This window comes from Callospermophilus lateralis, chromosome 6 (assembly GCF_048772815.1).
Source record: "Callospermophilus lateralis isolate mCalLat2 chromosome 6, mCalLat2.hap1, whole genome shotgun sequence".
NCBI classification, from domain to species: Eukaryota; Metazoa; Chordata; class Mammalia; order Rodentia; family Sciuridae; genus Callospermophilus; species Callospermophilus lateralis.
Window position 1 is genome coordinate 17,994,511 of NC_135310.1, and position 21,610 is coordinate 18,016,120.

General features: G+C 56.8%; 1 protein-coding gene across 1 annotated transcript; it reads right to left on the reverse strand.

Annotated features, from left to right (window-relative positions):
- Positions 1 to 107: 107 nt before the first annotated feature.
- On the reverse strand, positions 108 to 7,467 carry LOC143401803 (kinesin-like protein KIF25). The gene is made up of 5 exons (XM_077109717.1): positions 7,391 to 7,467; positions 2,712 to 2,893; positions 1,321 to 1,491; positions 791 to 946; positions 108 to 286 (listed from the first exon to the last, which is right to left on the reverse strand). The coding sequence occupies exons 1-5, from the start codon at positions 7,465 to 7,467 to the stop codon at positions 108 to 110; spliced, it is 765 nt and encodes a 254-aa protein (XP_076965832.1).
- Between the last annotated feature and the right edge of the window lie 14,143 nt (positions 7,468 to 21,610).

Sequence of the window (21,610 nt, forward strand, 5' to 3'; positions counted from 1 at the left end):
CCACAGGTCCCTGGGGCACCACAGGCTCATCAAATCCAAACACATTTACTCCTCAGGCGCCCACCCTAGAAAACAGGGACAGAGAGCACACTTCCGGGGAAGGGGACTCATCGAGATGCTGAGCCCACGCACGACTTCCTCACCTGGGCGCAGGAAGGCCTCTTCCCAGCCTGTCCCCGCTCAGCCTGCCGAGCTCGGGCCCCAAACCCCAGGCCCTGGAGTGTCTCTGCCACGTGCTTCTGCCCAAGGGACACACAGAGGATCACCAGGAGCTTCACATCGCCCCCTTAAATAAAAGGAACAAGATGTGAGCTGAGTAGGAGCCATGACAAATGGCATCTACATGTCCCAAAGCACTGGACGGGGTCCAGCTGCCTACACAAAGTCCACTGGCACTTGGAGCAGAGTGCGGTCCCCAAAAGGTGGCTGATACAGGCCCTGAGGCTGCACCAAGTGCCCTCACCCCACTCAGCAGAGCTGCAGCTCCCACAGCTTGGGGACCCATGGAGTAGGTGGCCCTGGCAGCTGCTGAGTCCAGCGTGGTGAAGGGAGCCCTGAGCCTAGCTGGATGGCCAGGGGTGCACCCCTGAAGGCACACACCAGCCAGCCCTACCCAAGACTGTGGAGGGCACAAGTGCAGTTGCCACCAAGTGCCAGGGACGTTGGAGAGGGGACCTCCCAGAAGCCCAGCAGACTTGGGTAGGCCCCAAGGACAATCTGGACCAGGGACAGCTCCCCCAGGCGGAGCTCACAGTGTTCTCTATTCTGGGTTCATCTGAGGGGGACGAACCGATGGTGTCCTGGAGCAGGTGGGTAAGCTTGCTGTTCCGATAAGGCACGTGGCCACGGCGCTCCGACAGGGCACCCAGGACATCTGCCAGGGCTGCGAGGCTCCGGTTGATGAACGAGGTCTCCCTTAGTGCCAGGCCAGTCACCCCAGATGCACCTGCAAGGCACAGAAGCCCCCTCAGCCACCCTGCACTTCCAAGCGCCCAGGAGTAAGGAGGCTCTGGGCGGAGGGCCTCTCGGCAGCTGGTGGGGAGGCACCTCCTGGGAGTCCTTACAGTGGACTCCGCCATCGCGCCAGCATGGCTCCTCCAGGGGCCAGAGCTGCTCCTGGAAACCGAGGAGGAAGAACGTGACCTCTGATTGCCCTGGGGAGACCTCTGATGGCCCGATGTGACAGGGCTTCGAGTCACCTGAGCAGAGGTGCCAGGCTCAGAGCTTCCTGGTGGCCGGTCAAGCCTGGCTGTGGGCACCCCCAGGTGAGGGCTTCTTCCCGCTGCCTGTCTACCCAGCTAGCCGCCAGCTCCTGCTCACCTGCACACTCACTGCCGGCCAGGTCCACCAGCTGCAGCTTGGCCCGCGCTTGCCTCGCAGAACCCGTGTGGTCCACAGGAAGGGGCTGGAGAGGCGGAGCCTGGGGAGAGGTGCTCCACCCCTTCCCTGCCCCAGCGTGACCCTGCAGGGGGGCTGGATGGTGCTGCTGGCCTGGTGGGAGGGGAGGACAGAGGACAGAGGGCAGGGAGTCAGTGCGGAGGCCTCTTGCAGCTCCACCCTCCAGGCCTCACCCACCAGCGAGAAGCTGGTTCTGCCTCTCTCTTCCTCTTAGAAACAAACTGGGCAGAGGGACAGTCGGTGGGTTCTGTAGGAAACTATAACAAGAAAAGGAGGCGGGTAGCATGCTTCACATTGGGAAGTCTAACGAACGCCCAGTCCATCCCAAGAAAACTAAATAATGCTTCCTAGTAGTCCGGGTGACGACGGTGACTGGAACCCTGGGAAAACCCATGCCCTCCTGGAAATCCATCCATCAGCTTCACAGAAGCCCGAAGAAGTGCTGTGTCCATGGGTCTGAAGTCTCGCCCTGCGAAGTTCCTGAACAGACCCACGAGACCTCAAGAGCTTATGCTCATCCCCCAAAACAGAAAACACAGAGATTTTCGTAGGAGAGCCCAGAACCCCTGCACAGAGGCCACCTCTGTGTCTGTGTCTTGTGGCAGCACTCACAGGATCAGCAGAGTGCCTGGCGCTACCTGGGCCCTACCTGAGCCCAGTCCTGTGCCGGGCAGTAGTGTGCTGGCTGGTGGAGTGGCTCGAGGAGTGAGTATGCTGCCCCCCGCCCTCCCTTGTCCGGGGACCACAGTGTGGAGTGTCCTTGTGACAAGATGCACCACATCTGTCTACACTGGCCTTCCAGGCAAGAAGGAAATGAGCTGGAGCAGGTTGCAGGGCTTCCCTGGGGCTGCATGGGGGGCGGGGCCAGAGCGGGCTCTGCAGGACACACCCTCTGCACCATGGACTTCCACATGCCACGCGGGGCCTAGCCTTGCCTTGCCCCCTGGCGCCCTGCCGTGCACCTGTGCGCAGGCATGTGTGGGCCTCTGTGGCTGGAGTCCAGGAGCTGCTGCTCTGGACGCCGTGGGCCTCTGTGGCATGACATGGCCTTTCTGACATGCCAGGAGTTGATCTCTCTCCCACTGTGCAGTCCCCTCAGGACACTGTCCCGCGCCCCCAGGTGCTGCATGCCCTGTTGCCCATGTCCCTAGCAGATGCTTCCTCCCGCCCACCTCCCTCTCTCTCCCCAGCCTGTGCCCTAGGGCCTCCTGTGTTCAGGTCCCAGATCCCAGGTCCTTGGAGGGTGTGGCTGCAATTCCTGCTCCAGACCCCGGGTGACCCCGGGATTTTTCCTCTTGGTGGATTTCTGTTACTTGAACTGACCCGGCGCCAATAGCAGCTCACCAGTGCTGTCTGAGGGGACACCACGGTCAGAGTCACCGTCACCACCAGGTGAGATCTGGAAGAAGCCATGTGCACCAAGGTGGGGTGCCTCGCTCTGAGCTGCAGACCTCCGTGGACAAGTGCCACCAGCTCTGCGGCGCTGGCGACGGCCCTGGCAGAGGAGAGGTGTTAGAGGGCACCCAATGGCAGGTAGCAAGTACCACCAGCTGTCCCCAGGCCAACACAGCGGGCCACCGCTAACAGACACCGCTCCCAGACATGGGTACGGCAATTCCAGAGGAGACTGAAGCTGATTTAGGCAAAACAGAACATAAGCAATTACAAATAACCAGGGGTTTCACCAAATCCAAGGTCAGTAACCCCCAGTTCCCATCTTCCTCCAACCATTTCACCCTCACGGACCCACGTTTTTAGAATATTCTATCAAATTAAACTCAGGAGATAAGAGCCCATGTCCGTGGATGGGGCTGTTGCTCAGGCTCCGCAGGGAAGGGCTGCATTTGGATCACAGTCCGTCAGCCAACAGCTGAGAGTCTGGGTTACTTCTGCAAACATGTCACCACCAAATGCCTGGCACCTCAGGCTTCTGGAAACAGGTCCAGCCGCCGGCACAGCCTTCTCTTGCTGAGTCTGAGTCCTCCCCGGCTGGGCAGCCCCGCCGTGGCCTCAGGTGGGAATTCCTCCTGTCACTCCCTGGTGGTGGGGCAAGTGCTGAGCCACACAGGGCTTTCACAATAACTGGAGAAGCCAGGCCATGTGAGGAGGGCACCTTCACAAGACGCTGCGTCCCTGCGCTCTACAACATGCTGATGTTCAAGTGTGAGGAAGTTCACTGTCCTCGACTGACCGTGGGCAGTGAGGTCCCTTCATCTGCTTTTCCTCTCCTTCAAGGTGGGGCTGAGGAGGATGGAAGACACAAGCACAGTGGACAGGGGAGTACAGCAGGATCGGGCTGTGACTTCACCCCAAGATGCCCCACGAGCAGCCCTGCACTCCCCAGCCTGTGCCCCCAGGTCTGAGTCTTAAGCAGCCCAGGCCTCAGAGTGTCGGGCCCAGTGAGCCGGCGCCCCCACACATTGCTAGCTTGCACAACCTATTTTCTTTAGACTAAATAAAGCCAAGGGAAAAAATGTTGCTAGTGACTTATGAGGTGGGAATGTTGCAAAAGTCATCCATAAACGCCCAACAATGTCAGCCTGGAGATCCCGAAGAGAACCAGGCCCCCGCCCTGAGCTCCGAGATTAAAGGAGCCTGGGCTCCCTGTTTACAGTCTCCTTTAAGAGAAGACCCCGAGGCCCGTTTCATTCTTGAGATGGCCTGCGCTCTGTCCCTCCGGTGAGTGCCCCTTGCCTTCCTAAATGAATCTCTGCTATGCCTCTTCCCGACAGGTCCCCAAATTATTTTTCTGCAACAAATGTCAAGAGCCAACAAAAGCTGAGTTAGGTCCCTGTCCCCTCCTGGCCCCTTTGGTGACAGGATGACACCCTCCCATGGACTCTGATGAAGACTTTTAAAGAGACATTTATTATATACCTTTTAAAAAGCCTTTTCTATTTCTTTCTCTTGGGCTGAGGACTGAACCCAGGGCCCTGCATGCACAGGCTGGCATTCCACCACCCGGCTCTACCCGTTTTTTATTTTCAACAGCTTTATTAACATATTATCAACATATAAAATTATTGAACACCTTGATGTTTTGACAGACTCACACACTGTGACACAGTCACAGCATTCCAGCTAATTAATATCTGTCACCGCTGCACAGTTCCCAGTAAAAAAGGCCACTTTGGGCTGGGGGTGTACCCCAGTGGTGGAGTGCTTGCCTGGCACACATAAGGCCCTGGGCCTGCTTGATCCCCAGCACCATGAGAGAGAAAGAAGGAAGGAAGGAAGGAGGGAAGGAAGGAGGGAGGGAGGGAGGGAGGGAGGAAGGAAGGGAGGAAGGGAGGGAGGGAGGAAGGGAGGAAGGGAGGGAGGGAGGGAGGGAGGGAGGAAGGGAGGGAGAAAGGGAGGAGGGAGGAAGGAAGGAATGAAGGGAGGGATAAAGGGAGGAGGGAAGGAAGGAGGGAGGGAGGGAGGGAGGGATAAAGGAAAGAGGGAAGGGAGGGAAGGGGGAGAGAGGGAGGAAAGGAGGAGGGAGGGAGGGAAGGAAGAAAAATTCTTAAACTAAAAATTGGGTGACATGCACTGAACACTGAACCCTATGTGGCCGTCCCGCTTGATCCCAACCACTGCTCCAGGACCCTCTTTGGCCAGGAGATCAAAAATGTCGTTATTGTAAATCTCCACTATGGACACCTCAGCCGTGGGGCTTCTCGGTGGACTTTCTGAAATGAGCCTGGGGAAGCACACACGGGATTAACCAACAGAGGACAGCCCGGCCCCATGGCAGATGGCCGCAGGCACAGACACTCAGCAGGAATCCTGCAGCAGGGTGCAGGGCAGGTCTCACAGCACCCAGGTCACTGCGAAGGGAGTCCCATCTAACCTGGAGGGAGAACCGTGCCTGGGGACAAAGTGGCTTCATGGGAGTCTTGCTTAAATCAGCTGCTGCACAGCCCTACCCTCAGGCCCGGCGGCCCAGGTGGAGAAGAAGGAAGGATTCACAACCAGGAGCAGAGACCCGCAGCCAGCTCACCCTGGGGCACGAGCCTGGGGCAAGCTGCAGACCCCAGGGCTCCTTTGTCTGAACCCCCTGCTTCAGGGAGGCTTGGTCAGCGGCATGGAGGTCAATCCACTCATGAGGTCCAGCCAATGTCCCCTGGCCTCCTGCACGCCCACTCAGCTCTCAAACACCACCACGAGTCTCACAATGCTTCCGCTTTTAAAGTGTGGTGTGCTGACCACTGGAGAACTGGAACTAAGGGGGCTGCTCACCTAGCGGGGAGCCCACCCCACCACTGCCCGCCCTCCCACATCCCTCCTGATCCTGCTCTGCCCCCTGACCTGTCCCAGGCCAAAGGACAAATGAAGCTGCTTCATGGTCCAGATTCCCGCCTCCCTGACACAGCACAGTTGGGTCAGCTGATCCCCATCCTGCATTGCTCTCGCCCAGGAGGACAGGCCCAGGGGAGGGCATTGACGGTGTGCTTGAGGCAAGTCCTGTGAGATTTTTCCCGTCCGAGCTTTGCCAGAAGGAGTCGTTAGTCCAGATCTAGAGACAGTTGTGGGTAAAACAAGCAATCGATGTCTTCTCATGGCAAACAACAGACCTAGGCAACAGAGCAAAGGTGAAGAGGAGGCAAGGGTCCAGACGCCGGCCGTGCGCACACTGGAGTCTGTGGGGACCGTGCCAGGAACAGGGTCTGGAAGATGCCAGAGGAGCTCACTAAGCCGGCAGCTGGGTGGACCTGGCCGATGCAGACGTGGCCTTTCCTGGCAGGGGCCAAGTGTTTCAGGGTCATGGGCCCCGAAGCAGGTGCTTCTCATCCACAGAATTCCCCAGAGTTCATTTAAAATGCTCATCGACTCGTCCTCTGGATTCCAGAAGTGGTCGGAAACTGCATCTTCTCTTTCAGCCTTTAAGCAGCTAAGTTTCTCGGGCAAGATATGCGGTCGTCACGGAGAGCAGTGTCCTGTGGTCAGCCCAGGCGACCCCAGCCCAGGCTCCTGGGTTACATGGGCAGGCCCCGCAGAGACCCCTTTCCCTCCTGCGTGCCCTCGGCTGCTCTGTGTCCTGCCCAGTGGTCCTGCCCACGTCCTCCTGCTGCCACCCACGGTCTCTTTCCACTCTAGGCTTCTTGAGGGCTGAAGTCATCACACTCACCTCACGTTCTCCGTGCCTCTGACGGTGTTGGGGAAAGCATGAGGGTGAGCAGAGACCCGGCCCGGGAGGCGGTGTCAACAGAAGCTTAGAAGGAGCGGGGAGATGCAGAACAGAGTCCCCGAATCTCACTTCAAACGGCAGAAATGGCTTCTCTGGTAAGTGCAGTCTGGCAGGACCCTGTTTTAGGGTGAAGGGTCCTCAGACACTCCCTGATACGCGGCCCCGTGTTGTAAGTTTGTCTTTTGGCGGGAGGACAGAGCACATGTTAACTCCGGCACACCCATGCTGCCCCCGACCAGTGCGGGCAGCTGAACTTAAGGTCACTCGTGTGAATTTCCTGGGACCCCAAATAAAACACAGACACACACTTTACCTTTAAATCGAGCTCCAGGACGGCTCCTCCGCTCTCGACCTCAAGCTCCCCAAATGGGAGCGAGGAAAGTTACGAGAGGCTGGCAAGAGTGAGTGAGCACGTTTGGAAGTGGGCTTTTATTGGGGGGACCCTCGTCCTTAGAAAGTTCCATCAAAAAAGACCAGGAGGGGCAGGGTTACAAGGACAGGTGACAGTGATTCGACCCTGGGGCTGCAGGACGGTGCGCCTATGTCTGAGGACATATTCTGCTACTTCCAGGATCCGGGCAATATCCAGGTAACTACAAAAGGGACCCACAGAGCCTCTCGGATCACGGGAAGGAGAGTGCCAGTCATTCAGCAGGACCGCCCCCCCCAGACTCACCCCCACGTCTGGCTGAACAATGTCTAGAGCTCGTCTGAGGTGACCAGCTGGGGTCTCAGCTCCGAGAGATCAACCTCATCAGCTTACACTTGGACTACGATCTCGCGGTACCTGTCCTTCTGAGCTGGGCTTAGTTCTCCTGGCACAGTGTCTCCAGGTCCATCTTCTTGTACACGACAGGATCATCCTTCTGTGGCCGACTCGCGTGCTCCATAGTGCACATGGCCCGCCCCTTCTCTGTCCACCCTCAGCTGACGGACACTCAGACCTTCTGTGACTAGAGCTGCGATGACCCAGGGAGAGCCGGTGTCCCTCAGCACACTGATCCTCTCCTCTGGACGTGTGCCTGGCAGTGGGATTGCTGGGTCACGTGCTGGTTCTGCTGCTGGTGTTTCAGGGAATCTCCGTGTGGTTTTCCACGCTGGCTGTGCTGATTACACTCCCACAACAGTGCAAGGGCCCCTTTCCTCCACCTCCTCGCCAGCGGTCACCTTCAGTCTTTTTGGCAATGGCCATTCTCACTGGAGCCTGGTGAGGGCTCACGGTGGTTCTGACTTGCGTTTCCCTGACTGGTGGTGTGAAGCATTCGTATGCCTGTTGGCCATTTACATGAACTGACTGGTCAGGCCTGTTGCCCATCTCTAGTCAATTCTCTAACTGGCCCCCACACCCATGCCAAAGGCACCCACAGGTGGGCAGTGGCCCTGCCCAGTGAGAAAGGGACACCTCCTACTCCTGGGGTGGTGGACCTGGGATCATGAGCCAAGGCAGAGTGCCCACCCACCCAGGCCTGCGGTCAGCCTGCAGTCTGACCAGCCCCTGTGAGTCAGGCGCACCTCACTGCTCTGGAAGTACTATGCCCTGGGGTCACAGAGCACAGGCGGAGGTGACGCGGAGCGCTGCAGACTGCAGGTGGTGAGGGCTTATTGGAAGGCAGAGCCAGCGAGTGGCCGTCCACTGACCTACACTCCACAGCCCCACGCTCTCAGTTCTGTCCTTGAAACCAGGAGAGGACTCGAGGGCCAGCTCATGCTCCAGGCCAGGAGTGCAACCCAGCTTCGTAAGCTGGGAGAGATGGAAGAACCCGCAGTTATGACCACCCCCGGTCAAGATGGTCAACAGGGGCCATGACAGCAAGTACGCATGCCCAGAGGCCCGGGTATTTGACCCACTTTTACCCCTGGACTGCAGAGTGAGCATTCTCTGCTTCACTTTTTTATCATTACAAAATAATGTGTGATCATTGAAGAACGTGTAGAAGGGACCGGTCAGCAAAGGAGGAAGACAAGAGAGAAAGCTGTAACCAGGGGGTACGGCCTCAGGGGCTCAGGGCCTGGAGCTTGCACATCCCAGGAGAGGACGTCAGGAAGGGCTGGGAAGTGCGTTTTCCACTTAATAAAGCAATTAAGAACTTCTTCCCAAAGAGCATTCACTTTTGATCTGACGACTTACACAGAATGGCCGATGCCCAAGTAATGTTGCTGTAATAATTAGAGAGGCCGGGAGAGCGGAGGGAGGCTTCAGGTCAGAAAAGCGGACGGCGTCCTGGGAAGCCACGTGCAAAAGTATTCATTGGTGGCCATTAAACTTTTTCATGGTGATTGAGAGCAATCGGTGTCCAGGGAACCTAAAAGAAACCTAAAACGCCTTTCTAAGAAGACTCGTGCAGCCCTGCAGCCTCCTCTCTGGGTGAGGCTGGACCCTGTGTCCCTGCCGGAGCTGGCCGTCAGGATGGAGAGGCGGGAGGACTGACTGGACTCTGCAGCAGGGGTCAGGAGAGCAGGCGGTGGGGTCGTCCACTGTGTCAGCTCTGTCTGCGACCAGGCTGCAGGCATCCCTGCTGCCCAGTGAGAGCACCGACTGTTCTCTGTCTTCTGTCGTAACTTCATAGACCCCAGAGGCCTGTCCTCTGTTCTGGCCCTGAAGCTCCAGGTGCTTGGCTCCAGCCTCGTGTGACTCCCTCTGATTAGGGGTCTGTGCCTTCCTACATTCCTTCGCCAACAGAGACCCCAAGTCCTGCACAGACCGTCCCTCCATGGTGAGTCTGGGGGCAGGCCTGGTGGGCAGCTTCTTGGCCCTGCACACTGCTGGGCACTAGCCCATGGCCACCAAGGGTCTGCAGGATGCAGCTGAAGTCTAGGAAAGGCCTCGAGGGCGGTCAGCTCTGGTGCTGCTTTTAGTTCCCTCCCTCGGCCACAGACCCCGAGCCCCCAGTCCTCCCTGCTGTCTACCCCTTTCTGTCTCCCAGGAGCCTTGTGCTTGCCTGGGAAGCCCTGGGCTGTGGAGCCCAGTCAGTCTCCTTTTCTGGGGAGCAGGTTCTGGAGGAAACGGACCTGGGAGGTTCAGATGACCTGGGAGGTTCAGATGACCTGCGGATAACGCAGGGAGCCGTGGCCCCAGCCCTTACTTCCCACTGGCCCTGCTCCTGCAGTCCACTCCCACTTTCCCATGGCCTCCCTGGGCAGGAGACAGAGAGATGAGGACAGACGGTAGCTGTCCCTCTCTGCCTGACGTGGCAGGTGGGGTGAACCTTTAGGAAGCCACACCACAGACATGCTGACCGTCCCCATCACCAACCCAGCAGCAGCTCCCCTGGACCTTCACAGGAGCAACTTCCTGACCCCCAACTGGGGGCACAAGACTCGTTACTTGTGGGTGTTTCTTCCGTCCACAGCAAGTATGCCTGGACAGCAGACACTCCTTCACCCACGCCCCACGCCGTCCTTCAGTAATTCACTGCAGGGCCTGACCCTCCAACCTGGAGACCTTCCGCCCAGGAGCCCTCAGGGTGGGGCGGGGGCTATGACTTGTGCACCGGGGCTTTCTTAGAAAGGACAGTGTGGAGCAGGTGTGGCCACTGCCCCAGGACAGGAGAGCTGGTACAGTGATGAAATAACGTGGAAACACTTATACTAGCTCAGCAACGAGTTCGGCCAGCAGTTCAGATCCTACAGGTAACGAATCAGCTTCATTTTCTTTAGCGATTATTTGTGTGTTCTCTTCTGCATGAAACTTTGGTCTAAAGAAAAAAAAAATTATCTTGAAACCCTCCGGACAGTCAATAACTATCCTTGTCAAAGTTGCCACAGGCAGAGTTGCCCGTTACAAGAGATGCCGTTTCCAGGTCAAGTCCATTGGAGGGTGCTGCGGTGTGGGTCCTGGGCTTCCGATTATCACACATTGTTAAGAACACAGGTGCCCACAGGTAGTGTCAGTGTAGCAAGGGCCTGGCCCCACGCCCATGTCCCCCAGCCAGTCAGCCCACGTCCGGCTCAGGATATTTTGAGCACTGGGCTGGCTGTACTTCTAATTGTGTTTGTGACTGTTTTGTAAAATAAAATGGTCATTTCCATCCTAAAACCACAATGTATGTGAGTTTGCTTGTTCTAATTAGCAAACAACTATTAGAAATTCCTAGTTTATACATTGTTATTTTTACTTCTATTTGCTAATTTATTGATTTGTTTCTCAAGTAACATTTTCCAAAATTTATATTTTTAATGCAAAAGATACTCAAGAACTTTGTTACGCTTATGCTCCTAACTATGAACATCTGCAGGCTCAGCATTAATTTCCTGAGCTTGCCAAGAAATGACCTGCCAGACCACTTAGTCTCCCTTGCCCCCACCCCACACCTGCCCTGGAGCCCAGGACTCACCGGGTAAGCAGTGCAGGGAGTACTCCTGAGCAGAGGAAACCGGAGCCGCAGCTCATGTCCTGGTGCTAGGGAGAACACAGCCCAGAGCTTCTGGCCCTGGGGGCTTTGCTTCTAATCAGTGAGAACACAGACCACTATGATAAAGACCATTCTTGTTTCAGTTATCTTCACCTGATCAACAAGCAAAAGCATAGATGTGATTTGGGATACAGTGCAGGCTTTGCTCCTCCGACCCCTACCGTGTTCTACAACCTGGTGATATTTCTAGATCTTCAAAATCAATGGAGTGCTTGGCTCTCGGGTGGCATTTCTTTCATGCCAATGAATAGCACGTGCTTAATATATACCAACAGGCCTTTTTGCATGGCATGTTTCTCTAGAAACCGACACTCAAAAATATCTTTATAAGACCAGGTGCGTTCTGCTCAGGCTCCTGGGACCACTGCAGGCATCCGAGCTGACTGCCTTTCCACTTACCTGGTGTGCGCGGGCTCCCACCTGCTCACACATGAGCAGCACTCAGCATCCCACACGTGTATGAATACGGTGGCTGTGGCAGGGAGAGTGATGGTGTTCACACATGAGCACTGGCACCTCCCGAGGTCATTGGATCAGAGAAACGACTTGGTCTATTAAAAACTTGGAGACATCAGTTGTGGAATTGGTTTCCTGTCACCCTGGGAGCCTCTGTCTTCTCTGTGACATAGGCCCCTTCTCTGCCCCTCTAGGCTTTCGGGGGAGAGTTAGGTAGAAGCTGGCCCAGGGGAGACAGCACACTGGTCCTGTGGTGTGCAGGGCTCTTGGGTAATAACTGAACCATTGACCTGCTGCGGGGCTGGTGTGGGTTTGCTTTTAAGCAATCATGGTGCAAGATGAATACCCTGGTGTGTTTCCATGGACCTGTGCATCTGGGGGCTGTAGGTCACATCCTCAATGCTCACAGCTTCTTGAATTCAAAACAAACCCACCTTCCTGCCCAATGGTCCTGCCCTGCCCTAGTGGCAGGCAAGTCCTCAGCAGTCGGTCAAGGCAGCAAATTATGCCGAGCTGCCCAAATGATTGGATGACATCTGACTGCTTCTCCCACCTCTCAAATACACCACTTGTGCTTTAAATAGAAGAACAATGTGTCGATTAGATTCAGCCCTAGTAAAAACTCAGTTTACTCCCAGCTGTGGGTTTTTCTTGAATTGTGATACACCTGCTGCTCTGGGGGTTATTTCTGATGATTGACAGTTCCTGAAAGTATAGTTGAACATCCACAGAAAGCTGCTCTGTCAAGAAATTTCTGATGCAGGCCGGGCTGAGGCCAGGTGCTTTTTGGTTTTAGCTCTTCTGTGTGAACCAGATCTCTCTTTCCTCTTCTGAGCCCTGCACTTTGCTCAAAGCCTGTGGCTCTGAGGGTGCAGTGTTTGGCCTACACGAGGCCCCTCCGCCGGAGCATGCGTGCCTGGGCTAATGGGCCTCTTGTTTTCAAGCTTGACTGCATGTTTTAAGTAGTGTAACCAGCTTAGTCCGCGAGCTGTCATTTCCGTTCCTCTGCAGCACACCACAGAGGCCCAGAGGAAGGTCCTGTGTCCTTGGGCCCAAGCACACGAGAATTCAGCAAACTGTGAACTGTCCAGGAGGAGGCCCGAGGAACAACGGCACAATGGGGACGAAACTGCACCCTTGGTTCTTCCAACTGGGACTATGGGAATGATGACCATCCTCGAGGGCCGCCTGGCCCTGGCGCTTAGCACTACCCTCCTTCCTGGACGAGGGCAAGGCTGGCACTGCAGGTCTCCAGGCCTGTGCTGGGCCTCCAAGGCAGGCTTCCCAGGCCTGTGAGCAGCCAGCGTGGAGGCCGGCACTGGAGGCGCGGAGCAGCCTGTCACCTCGCTGAGGGTGGTGTGTGTGGCAACGGCATCCGGGTCCTGGCCCAGGGCACAGACGCAGGCTCTTTCTTTGAGAATGGATCCTCTCTGCAAAAGCAGAAAACCACCAGGCCACCTTCGACAGTGCCAAAGCTCAGGGAGCCTGGGAGACCACCACCCACCTCCTTTCCCACCAGACTCTCCCAACCTGGGGGTCAACAGAGTCCTCGGCCTCAGGAGCCAAAGAGGTGAGTTTCTGGCCCAGTGAAGGTCAGTGTAGGCAGAAACAGCCCGGATGGAAGACCTGCTTGAGAAGGCATGAGCCTGGCTATGGGCCACACTCACAGGGTGAGAGAGGAGATGTCCCTGGTCAGTGGGGGCTGCTGCAGAAAGTGGCTCTGTCTTGGAGACAAGGCAGTTGGACTTGCAGCTCAGCCATGGACGGCTGAGCTCTGCAGCTGGAGCATGTCTCACCTGAAGTCCACCCTGTGCCGGGCTGGCAGGGAGAGAGTCTGCGTTCTATCTGGAAATTGTCAACTTTCACTCTTTGTGTTAGTGTAGCTGCGTTTTCTGTTTGGCTTCATTGTTCAGTTTGGAGGGAGGGTAAGGTGGGTTGCAGAGGGAGAGAGTCTGCAGAGGAGAAGGGGAAGACAGATTCCTGCTGCAAGCACTCCGAGGCACCTGTGTGCCGGACCCCAAGTGCAGGGCTGGGGGTCCCAGGTCAGGCCCCAAGGCCAGCTGGCCCCTCTGCTCAGTCCAGAACCCCAGCCTCTCTGGGCTTCAGGTCACCTGCCTCTGCACTGCAGGCCATAGGTCAGTGGGCTCAATGCTGTGCCTCTCTCTCTCCACCCAGTGGAGGCAGCCCAGGAAGGCCACTCAGGGAAGCCGGGGATGTGCTCTTACAGGTCTCATCAGGGGATGTCACCGGAGTCCCCAGCTCCCTGGGTGTCCTGCCCTGCTGGCTGAGTGAGCACTGAGTAGGACAACCTCGAGTCCTCCCTCTTCCTCACACAGCCAGCAGCTGCCCCAGGCCTGGGTCCTGCCCCACGGTTGCTCCAGGGTCCACAGGGGTCTCAGGGCACAGAGAGGCCCTTGCATGAGCTACATGAAATGACAGCCAAAGGGGAAAGACTGGTCTGGGAGAGAAAGGGGGAGTGGAGACGGAGATCCACGCAGAACCCGACCCCGCCTGAGAACCCAGAGCGGTCTGCGGAGCTCCGCCAGGCAGGGGGACAACTTGGGGACCTGCTTATTTAATAGCATGGAATCAGAGATGGAGGACTGCCCCACAGACGACCACAGCCGCAGGTGTTTGATGATCTCTGTCTCCACAAAGCCTGAGAGGCCTTCAGAGCTGCCTCAAAAGCAAGCACCGATCGTCACGGAGTCAGGCTTTGAACACGAGGCCCACGCTCAAGGAGGCTCCGTGGTGGCCCTGGCCGAGTGAAGACACCACCCGTGCTCAGGTGAGCTACAGACTGAGTGGGTGACAAGTTAGGGACCAGGAACCTCCGTGACTACTGGGGTCACTCCATCACCTGGAGGACTGGGGATGGGCCGCGTCCTCACTTGCGCTACTCTCCCTCCCGGGCCTGGGCATCTGAGGCCTGGGGACTGACCACCCAGGTCCTACCCTCCTCCAGACCAAGCTGCAGCTCCCAGGTCTGGGCATTCCTGCCAGCTCCATGCCAGCCTCTCCCTGGTGAGGCAGTCCAGGCCCACACGCCTGCTGGTGTGCACCCGCTCCTAGCAGGGGCCTGAGGGTGGACATTTGGCGGGGGGTCCTTGGAAGTTCTTAGAAGTGAGAGCAGGGGTGTCAGCATGCACGCCTTCAAGAATCTCCACCACCACACCGTGTCCTGAGAGGGAGACACAGATGGGCATGGCTACACCATATTTGGAAACAGACACCTAGGCCACCCACAGCAGCGGCCCATGGGCCCCAAGGAGGACTTGATCATTGACTGGCGTTGCCCCAAGTTCTGTCCCCACTTCCAGCTTAAGACAAGCCTGCCTGCCGCACTCTCTGAATCAGAGGCCGACCCCTCCATGCCTGGTGACCTCATCTTCCGCTCCCTGCCCCCTCCCCCTCTCCTCCCTCTTCCCACTTACCGCAGACCATCAGCCCTGCAGGTTCTGAGCCAGCCTGTGTGGAAGTGACGGCCACCCCTACTTGAAACTCATCTACCCTTCTCACGGTCCGTGATAAGGTCCAGATCCTGGTCTCACAGGTGTCCTTGATCTGGTGCTCCGACTGGCCAAGTTCACCATCAGCTCCGGTGACCACTGTGACCTGGGCTGGCCTCACCCACTCACACCTCCCAGTTCTCCTGTGTTGCCCTCTTTACTCAGCCGGCTCCTCCCCTGGGCTGTCAGCCGAAATGCCATTTCCTCCCCAGGCCCCCCGACTGGCCAGAGGCATGCCTGTGGGGTCTGCACTCCCCACCCCCAGCCCAGCTGGAGAGGCGGGTCCTCTGCCTGTGCCTGCCCAACAAGCAGGTCCCTGGAGAGGCTGGTCCTCTGCCTGTGCCCTGGGGGTCCCAGACGTGCTCATCCCCAGTCCCGCTCAATGCTTGGCACAGGACCCCCAAGTGCCCGCGGGTGAGCCTTGCGGACAGGCAGGCGATGACGTGGTGGCAGGCATCCCTGTGTTTGCACTTGAGCTACGCTTGGATATGTCCCTGTGGGACATAGGGAAGCCCTGCTGGATGTCACGCTGGGCCTGGGGCTACCTTTCACACAGCAGATGACCCTTTGGTGGACACGTCCTCAGTTCTTTTATGAAGGAGAGAGGAAGCCTCTGCTCTGAGATCAGTTCTTTCGTGACAGGATCCTCTGCTCTGAGGAGTGTGACAACAGCCACTGACCCGCAGCCTGGTTGGGCCTTCAGAGCCAACCGCTTCTCTCAGTGTAGACCCTGGACTGAGGCACCAGGAAGCCTCCTTAGGCAGGGGGCGCTGGAAAGGGTGCAGCACTGTGGGGGGCACGAAGCTCCAGGACGCACCCACCCCCGCTGCCCCCTGCTGGAACAAGTCTCATCGTCAGATCTGCTCATATGACACGCCCCGTGGGGACCCAGTCTGCCTAGCTCAGCTTTTCATAGCTGTGACCAAGATACCTGACAGGAACAACTTGGAGGCTCACAGCTTCTGAGGCTCAGTGCCCGGCTGGCCGACTCCATTGCAAGGGGCCAACATGGTGGCAGAAGGGCGTGGCAGAGGAAAGCTGCTCAGGCCGGGAGGCCAGGAGCCGGGAGGGGAGGCCTTGCTCTGCCCGTCCCCATCTGCACCTGGAACTTCCCCTGGGCGAATGCTCACCCAAGGGTGTTGCGTAGATCCCGAGGATTTCTTCACTCTTTTTCAGTCTTTTCCCTTTCCCCCTGAGTTACCTCCAAAGACCCATCTCCCGGCTGAGGAAGGGCTTCTCCTGGATCTGGTCTGTGGTCCATGCCTCCTTTCCTTACGGCAGCTCGAGGCCCCGGGTTCTGGGGCTTTGCTGCCGCTGTGTCTTTAAGGACCTCTGTACTTGATGTCCCCCCAGACAGCGCGCTCCTCCTGACTCCGTGGCTCCTGTCCCATTCCTCTGTGGCTTGCTGAGCTTCCTTAGGACCACTGCCGGGTTGCCCTTTGGCCGAGCAGCTGACAGAGCTTAGAAAGCTTCCAAACAGGTGGAGCGGAGATGCCCATGTCCTCTGGATGGAAGGAAAGGCCTTGTCCACAGGTGCCTGTGGAGGCAGCCCCCAGCTGGCGGCCACTCGATACACACCTGAGGCTGAGCTTGCCCTGGGTCACCAGCCCGACACACGGGTGGCTGCCATGTTATCCACATTTTGAATTAAAGCAATCACATTGTGTATTTCCACACACGCACCCCACAGGCCTGGTTAGGGGTCAACAGTGTTCTTTCTTTTCCACTAGTGGCAACGGATTGGGGGACATGCTCAAAAGGTCCCAGGGGGGTGTGAGGCTCCTGGAGAGACCACCTCCTGGTAGGAGGACAGCCAGACAGCTGCCGCCCTCTGCCCAGTTCACCAGCACACCCAGTACGCCAGCACCCCAAGTACGCCAGCACACCCAGTCACCAGCACACCCAGTACACCAGCACACCCAGTACACCAGCACCCCCAGTACGCCAGCACCCCAAGTACGCCAGCACCCCAAGTACGCCAGCACACCCAGTACACCAGCACACCCAGTTCACCAGGACACCCAGTACTCCAGCACACCCAGTTCACCAGCACACCCAGTACACCAGCACACCCAGTACACCAGCACACCCAGTACACCAGCACCCAGTACACCAGCACACCCAGTCACCAGCACACCCAGTACTCCAGCACCCCAAGTACGCCAGCACACCCAGTACACCAGCACACCCAGTACTCCAGCACCCCAAGTACGCCAGCACACCCAGTCACCAGCACACCCAGTTCACCAGCACCCCCAGTACACCAGCACACCCAGTACACCAGCACACCCAGTACACCAGCACCCCCAGTACCCCAGCACACCCAGTACACCAGCACCCCCAGTACACCAGCACACCCAGTACACCAGCACACCCAGTTCACCAGCATCCCAAGTACGCCAGCACCCCCAGTACACCAGCACCCCCAGTACACCAGCACCCCCAGTACACCAGCACACCCAGTACACCAGCACCCCCAGTACACCAGCACCCCCAGTACACCAGCACACCCAGTTCACCAGCACCCCCAGTACACCAGCACCCCCAGTACACCAGCACCCCCAGTACCCCAGCACCCAGTACACCAGCACACCCAGTTCATCAGCACACCCAGTACACCAGCACCCAGCTCTGCGCTCCCTCTGGACTTGGGAAACTTAGAAGTGACACTCTTACTCACCAGCTCCGGAAGAGCTGGCTTTCTGAGCTCTGAGTGGAGCCAAGTGTGGGTCTGTGGGGATCCACCTCCCTGGTGTGGCCTCCTTGTGCATCGTTCCCCTGACTTGGTCGGGGCAGAGGAACAGGGCTTCCTGGGACCTCAGGGAGTTGGAAGCTGCCAGGCCCTGCCCTGCCCTCTAAATCCTGCTGGGCCCACCCGCGCGATGGCGCGGCCTGTCTCACCACATGGCCGGCTTGGCCTGTGTCAAGTTTCAGTTTCTCCCTGGTGTCACCTGTAGTCTGGGTTCTTGGCTGCTCTCTTGGCACCTGTGGTCACAGGTCCCTCTGTTAACCACTGACCCTCTGAAGCCCTGCCCCCAGCTCGTCAGCACCTGCCTCAGGCACCCCAGCCAGGGCCTTCTGCTACCTGCCACGAGGCCAGGGTAGAACATCTTGCTCTCCCCATCCGTATGCACCAGAGGTCCTGACCTCAGCTCCTCCCCAAGCTGAGAAGGGCTGCCCCAACCCACCCATGGTGCCACCCGCTCCCTCTGCCGTCTCTGCCCCTGAGCCCAGGAGGTGGCTGCTTGGCCAGGCCCATCTTGCTGCAGCACCCCAAGTAACATGGACTCCAGCTTGCCAATCCAGCCCAGCACGGCTACCAGAGTCAGGAAGTTCTGAGCCTGCTGCTCGGGACTCCTGGCTCAGGGTCGTCTGCATGTCACAGCCTCATTCTTTCCCTTTGTGCTCATTGATGATGGTCTTTATCCCCTCAGGCTCTTGTTATGAAGTAGAAGGTCAGAATACAAAATGCTTATTAATATTTCTCAAAAATTATTAGCCTCCTCACACAAGGTGGAGACAAAGAGGACCCTGTGACCAGGACAAAGGAAGGCATCTGTGCATTACCCACTGGGGACCCAGAAGCCCACTCTTGAAATAGGCAGAGAAGGTGGTCACTGAGCCTCAGAAGGGACCCTCACCCTGACTTGTCTCCCTCTTATTTTGACACAGCAGCCAAACTTTCTTTATATGGAAGAGAGTTTTATCACAATTAGACACAACATCAATGCCCCAGAGAAAAGCACAACCCAAATGTACCCAAAGGCCTGCTTGAGTTAACTGCAAGCTGTAGAGTGCTGTTCTGCTCTAGGAACTACGCTGACATTTCAGAGTTTCTGGAAAGTGGGTAACATCCTTGGGGGAAACCAGAGTGCAGAGAGAGAGGGGTACACAGAGAGATGAACCAGGAGAGGAAAGGAACGGAGAAGTCAGGCCCGGAGACAGCAGGCACAACCTGCGGAGGGTCACAAGCATCTGCTGGGGCCACTGGGCTGTGGGGACGGCAGGGGCTGCCGGTCGTAGCTTTGGGGACAACAGTCTATGTAGCAGAGCTTGGGAACAATGCAAGAGCACACTGGACATCATGCTCCAGGATTCTAATTTTCTCCAAATCTTATTAAATGTCCTGCAAAAGAATCAGGAACAGAACTTGGAGAAGGTTCCTTCAGGTTGTATTGCAGGTGGTCTTTCCTGGCTCCTTATTTCCCACTCTCCTGAGACTGGAGGGTTCTTTCTTCCCTCTGCTTTTGCTACTGAGGTCAGTGAGACTTTCAGTGTGTGCTGGGAGGTCAGGGGAGTGGGGAGGGGCACCCAACGCGTCCTGCACTGGGCTGTAGGGGAACAGAATTGGAATGTGAGGGGAAAAGGTGGGCAGAGAGAAGAGCCCGCGGGAAATCACAGGATGGCCGTGGGGCCATTGCCAGCTGCTTCCCTTGACCGTCTTCTCACACCCTCTGATGGACACTCCCTCCATGCAATCTGTGCAGGGTGGTGACAAGTCACTTCTCAAGGGCTTCTCTCCTGACCTGGCACCCTTTCCAGGTAGGTGGCCCAGGAGTACGCTGTGTCTTCAGAAGGCCTTTCAGCATTGAACTAAGAAAAGGAGTCTCCGTGGAAAAGGTGTTAAAATTCTAAGCCCTAGTCTCCAAATCCCATGAGAATGCTCCCAGTTTCCTCCTGTGCATTTTAAGTGGGGTGAGTAGGTTAGGAATTCTCCAGACCCCAGGTGCCAAGTCAGTAAACTGGGGAGTGGTTTATGATCCCCGTTTTCCTGAAGAACAATTCCACCATAGGACGCATAGAGCAGCAGCCTCTACGGCTTTGAGAGGCCTGGCCCCGACACATCTGGATGCACCTGGACCTTGGAGCAGATTAAGAACACCTGCTTCAGCATGATGTCATCTCTTACGGTGACAGACATATCAAGCTGTTTATCTCCATGAATCTGACATCTGAGGGCTCCGTATCAAAACTTCAAGAAGGTTTTCTGTTACTATTGTTACATTCTCCTGTGCTTTGCACATATGAGAAATTCAACTAATAGTATGTACATTTAAGGCCTATGCCGAATTTTAAAACACGAAGAGATGAGGTTTAAAACCCAGGTTGCAAATTTAGTGACTTATAGGCCAATGGGCGGGGGAGGGAAGTTGTGTACAGACAGCTCTCACTTGCTGACCAAAAAAAAAAAAAAAAAAATGGTGCGGGCAGGAAGGCAAACTAGCAAATTGAAATCCGTTATTAGCTTTGAAATAAGACGCAATTTCCTCTAAACACCATTCGCATACTGGCAGTGCAGAGTCCGTCTTCCCTGTGAAGGTTTTAACGTCTAACTCAGCCTAAGGACTTCATGAAGACAGTGCTGTCCGTGTGACTCCTCTTCTCAAGCACACCCTAGCTCTGCATTGGAAGAATTCCCTGCACCCTGGAAAGGCCCACCCAGCGGCAGGCGGAGCTGCTGCGTGGAGGTGGCCAATCTGAGCAGGTCAGATGTGTCTATCTGAGCCCCGGGAGGTGGGGTTTTGATTTGCTCTGGTTAATATGCTCAGCATTTCAAAGATTCAACTTTGATGGATTTTAGTCAAATTACGTTCCTATAGAATTGATGGTTCTTGCAGAGATGACAACATAGGTCCGACCCTCAGGTCAAGAGAAGAGGAAAACTAAAACAGAAAATGAGATTTAGCTTCTCCTAGGCCGATAATTTGCTATTTAAACTCACTTAGTTCTTGACTCTCCTGATACTAGAAAACCATGTGGATCTGAGAGCAAGGAAGTGGGAATTTGGAAAGATCAAGGGATTCGCCAGATGCTGTTTGTAAAGTCTCTGGTTTCTGGGTCGTTGCCCCTCCCCCCCCCCCCCCCCCCCCCCCCCCCGTCACCACCCTGGAAGGTCGTGCTGGGCCTAGGACCTGCAGGGGCCAGCCCTGTGGTTCACAGCAGGGGCTCCCTTCCTTCCAGGAGGCCGAAGCCAGCTGACCTGAGACGTCCTGCTCTCTGTCCCACCGAGGCTGGCTGAGAAAGGTCCTCCAGTGGGAACCAAGTGAGTTGGTCGCTCCCCTGGCTTGGGCTGCGCCTGTGCCCATGGGCAGTTGCTTTCCTCTGAGTAGCAGGTGTTGTTGGTCGAGGGCCTGGGAGCTCACACCCATGGGTACCAGGAGTAGGGTGTGTTTTTCAAAGGGCTTCCGGCTGGACTCCACATCTGGAAGAGCAGTTGCTTATCAGCTTACCTCAGTGTCTCACAGAACAGAGCCTTTAAAAATGTGCATTTCCAGTGAAGAGGTCACGCTTGCTGCAGGCAATTACGCTGTGAGGAATTCAGAGGGGTAGTGGAGATCGCATTTGTGTGGGGGTGGCCGCGATCGCCTTCTGAAGTGTGCAGTGGCCATCTCAAAGTCCAGCTGAAGACCACCACACTGAGGTGTTCTGAGAGTGGGCAGGATGGAGAGAGACCGGCTCAGGTGCAGCAGTCCGACCTGCGGGTTCCTGCCCCGTCTCTGGCTGGCAGGCCACCTGGGCAAGCCTTCACTGCCCACCCCCTTTTAAAATTGAACAACTAAAGGAGGGCGGGTGGGCAGGAGACCCTGGCTTGCCTTTGATGGGCTGGTTCTGGGCTGGGGGGGGGCTGTCCACAGAAGAGCGAGCCAGAGCCAGATCTGGTGTCC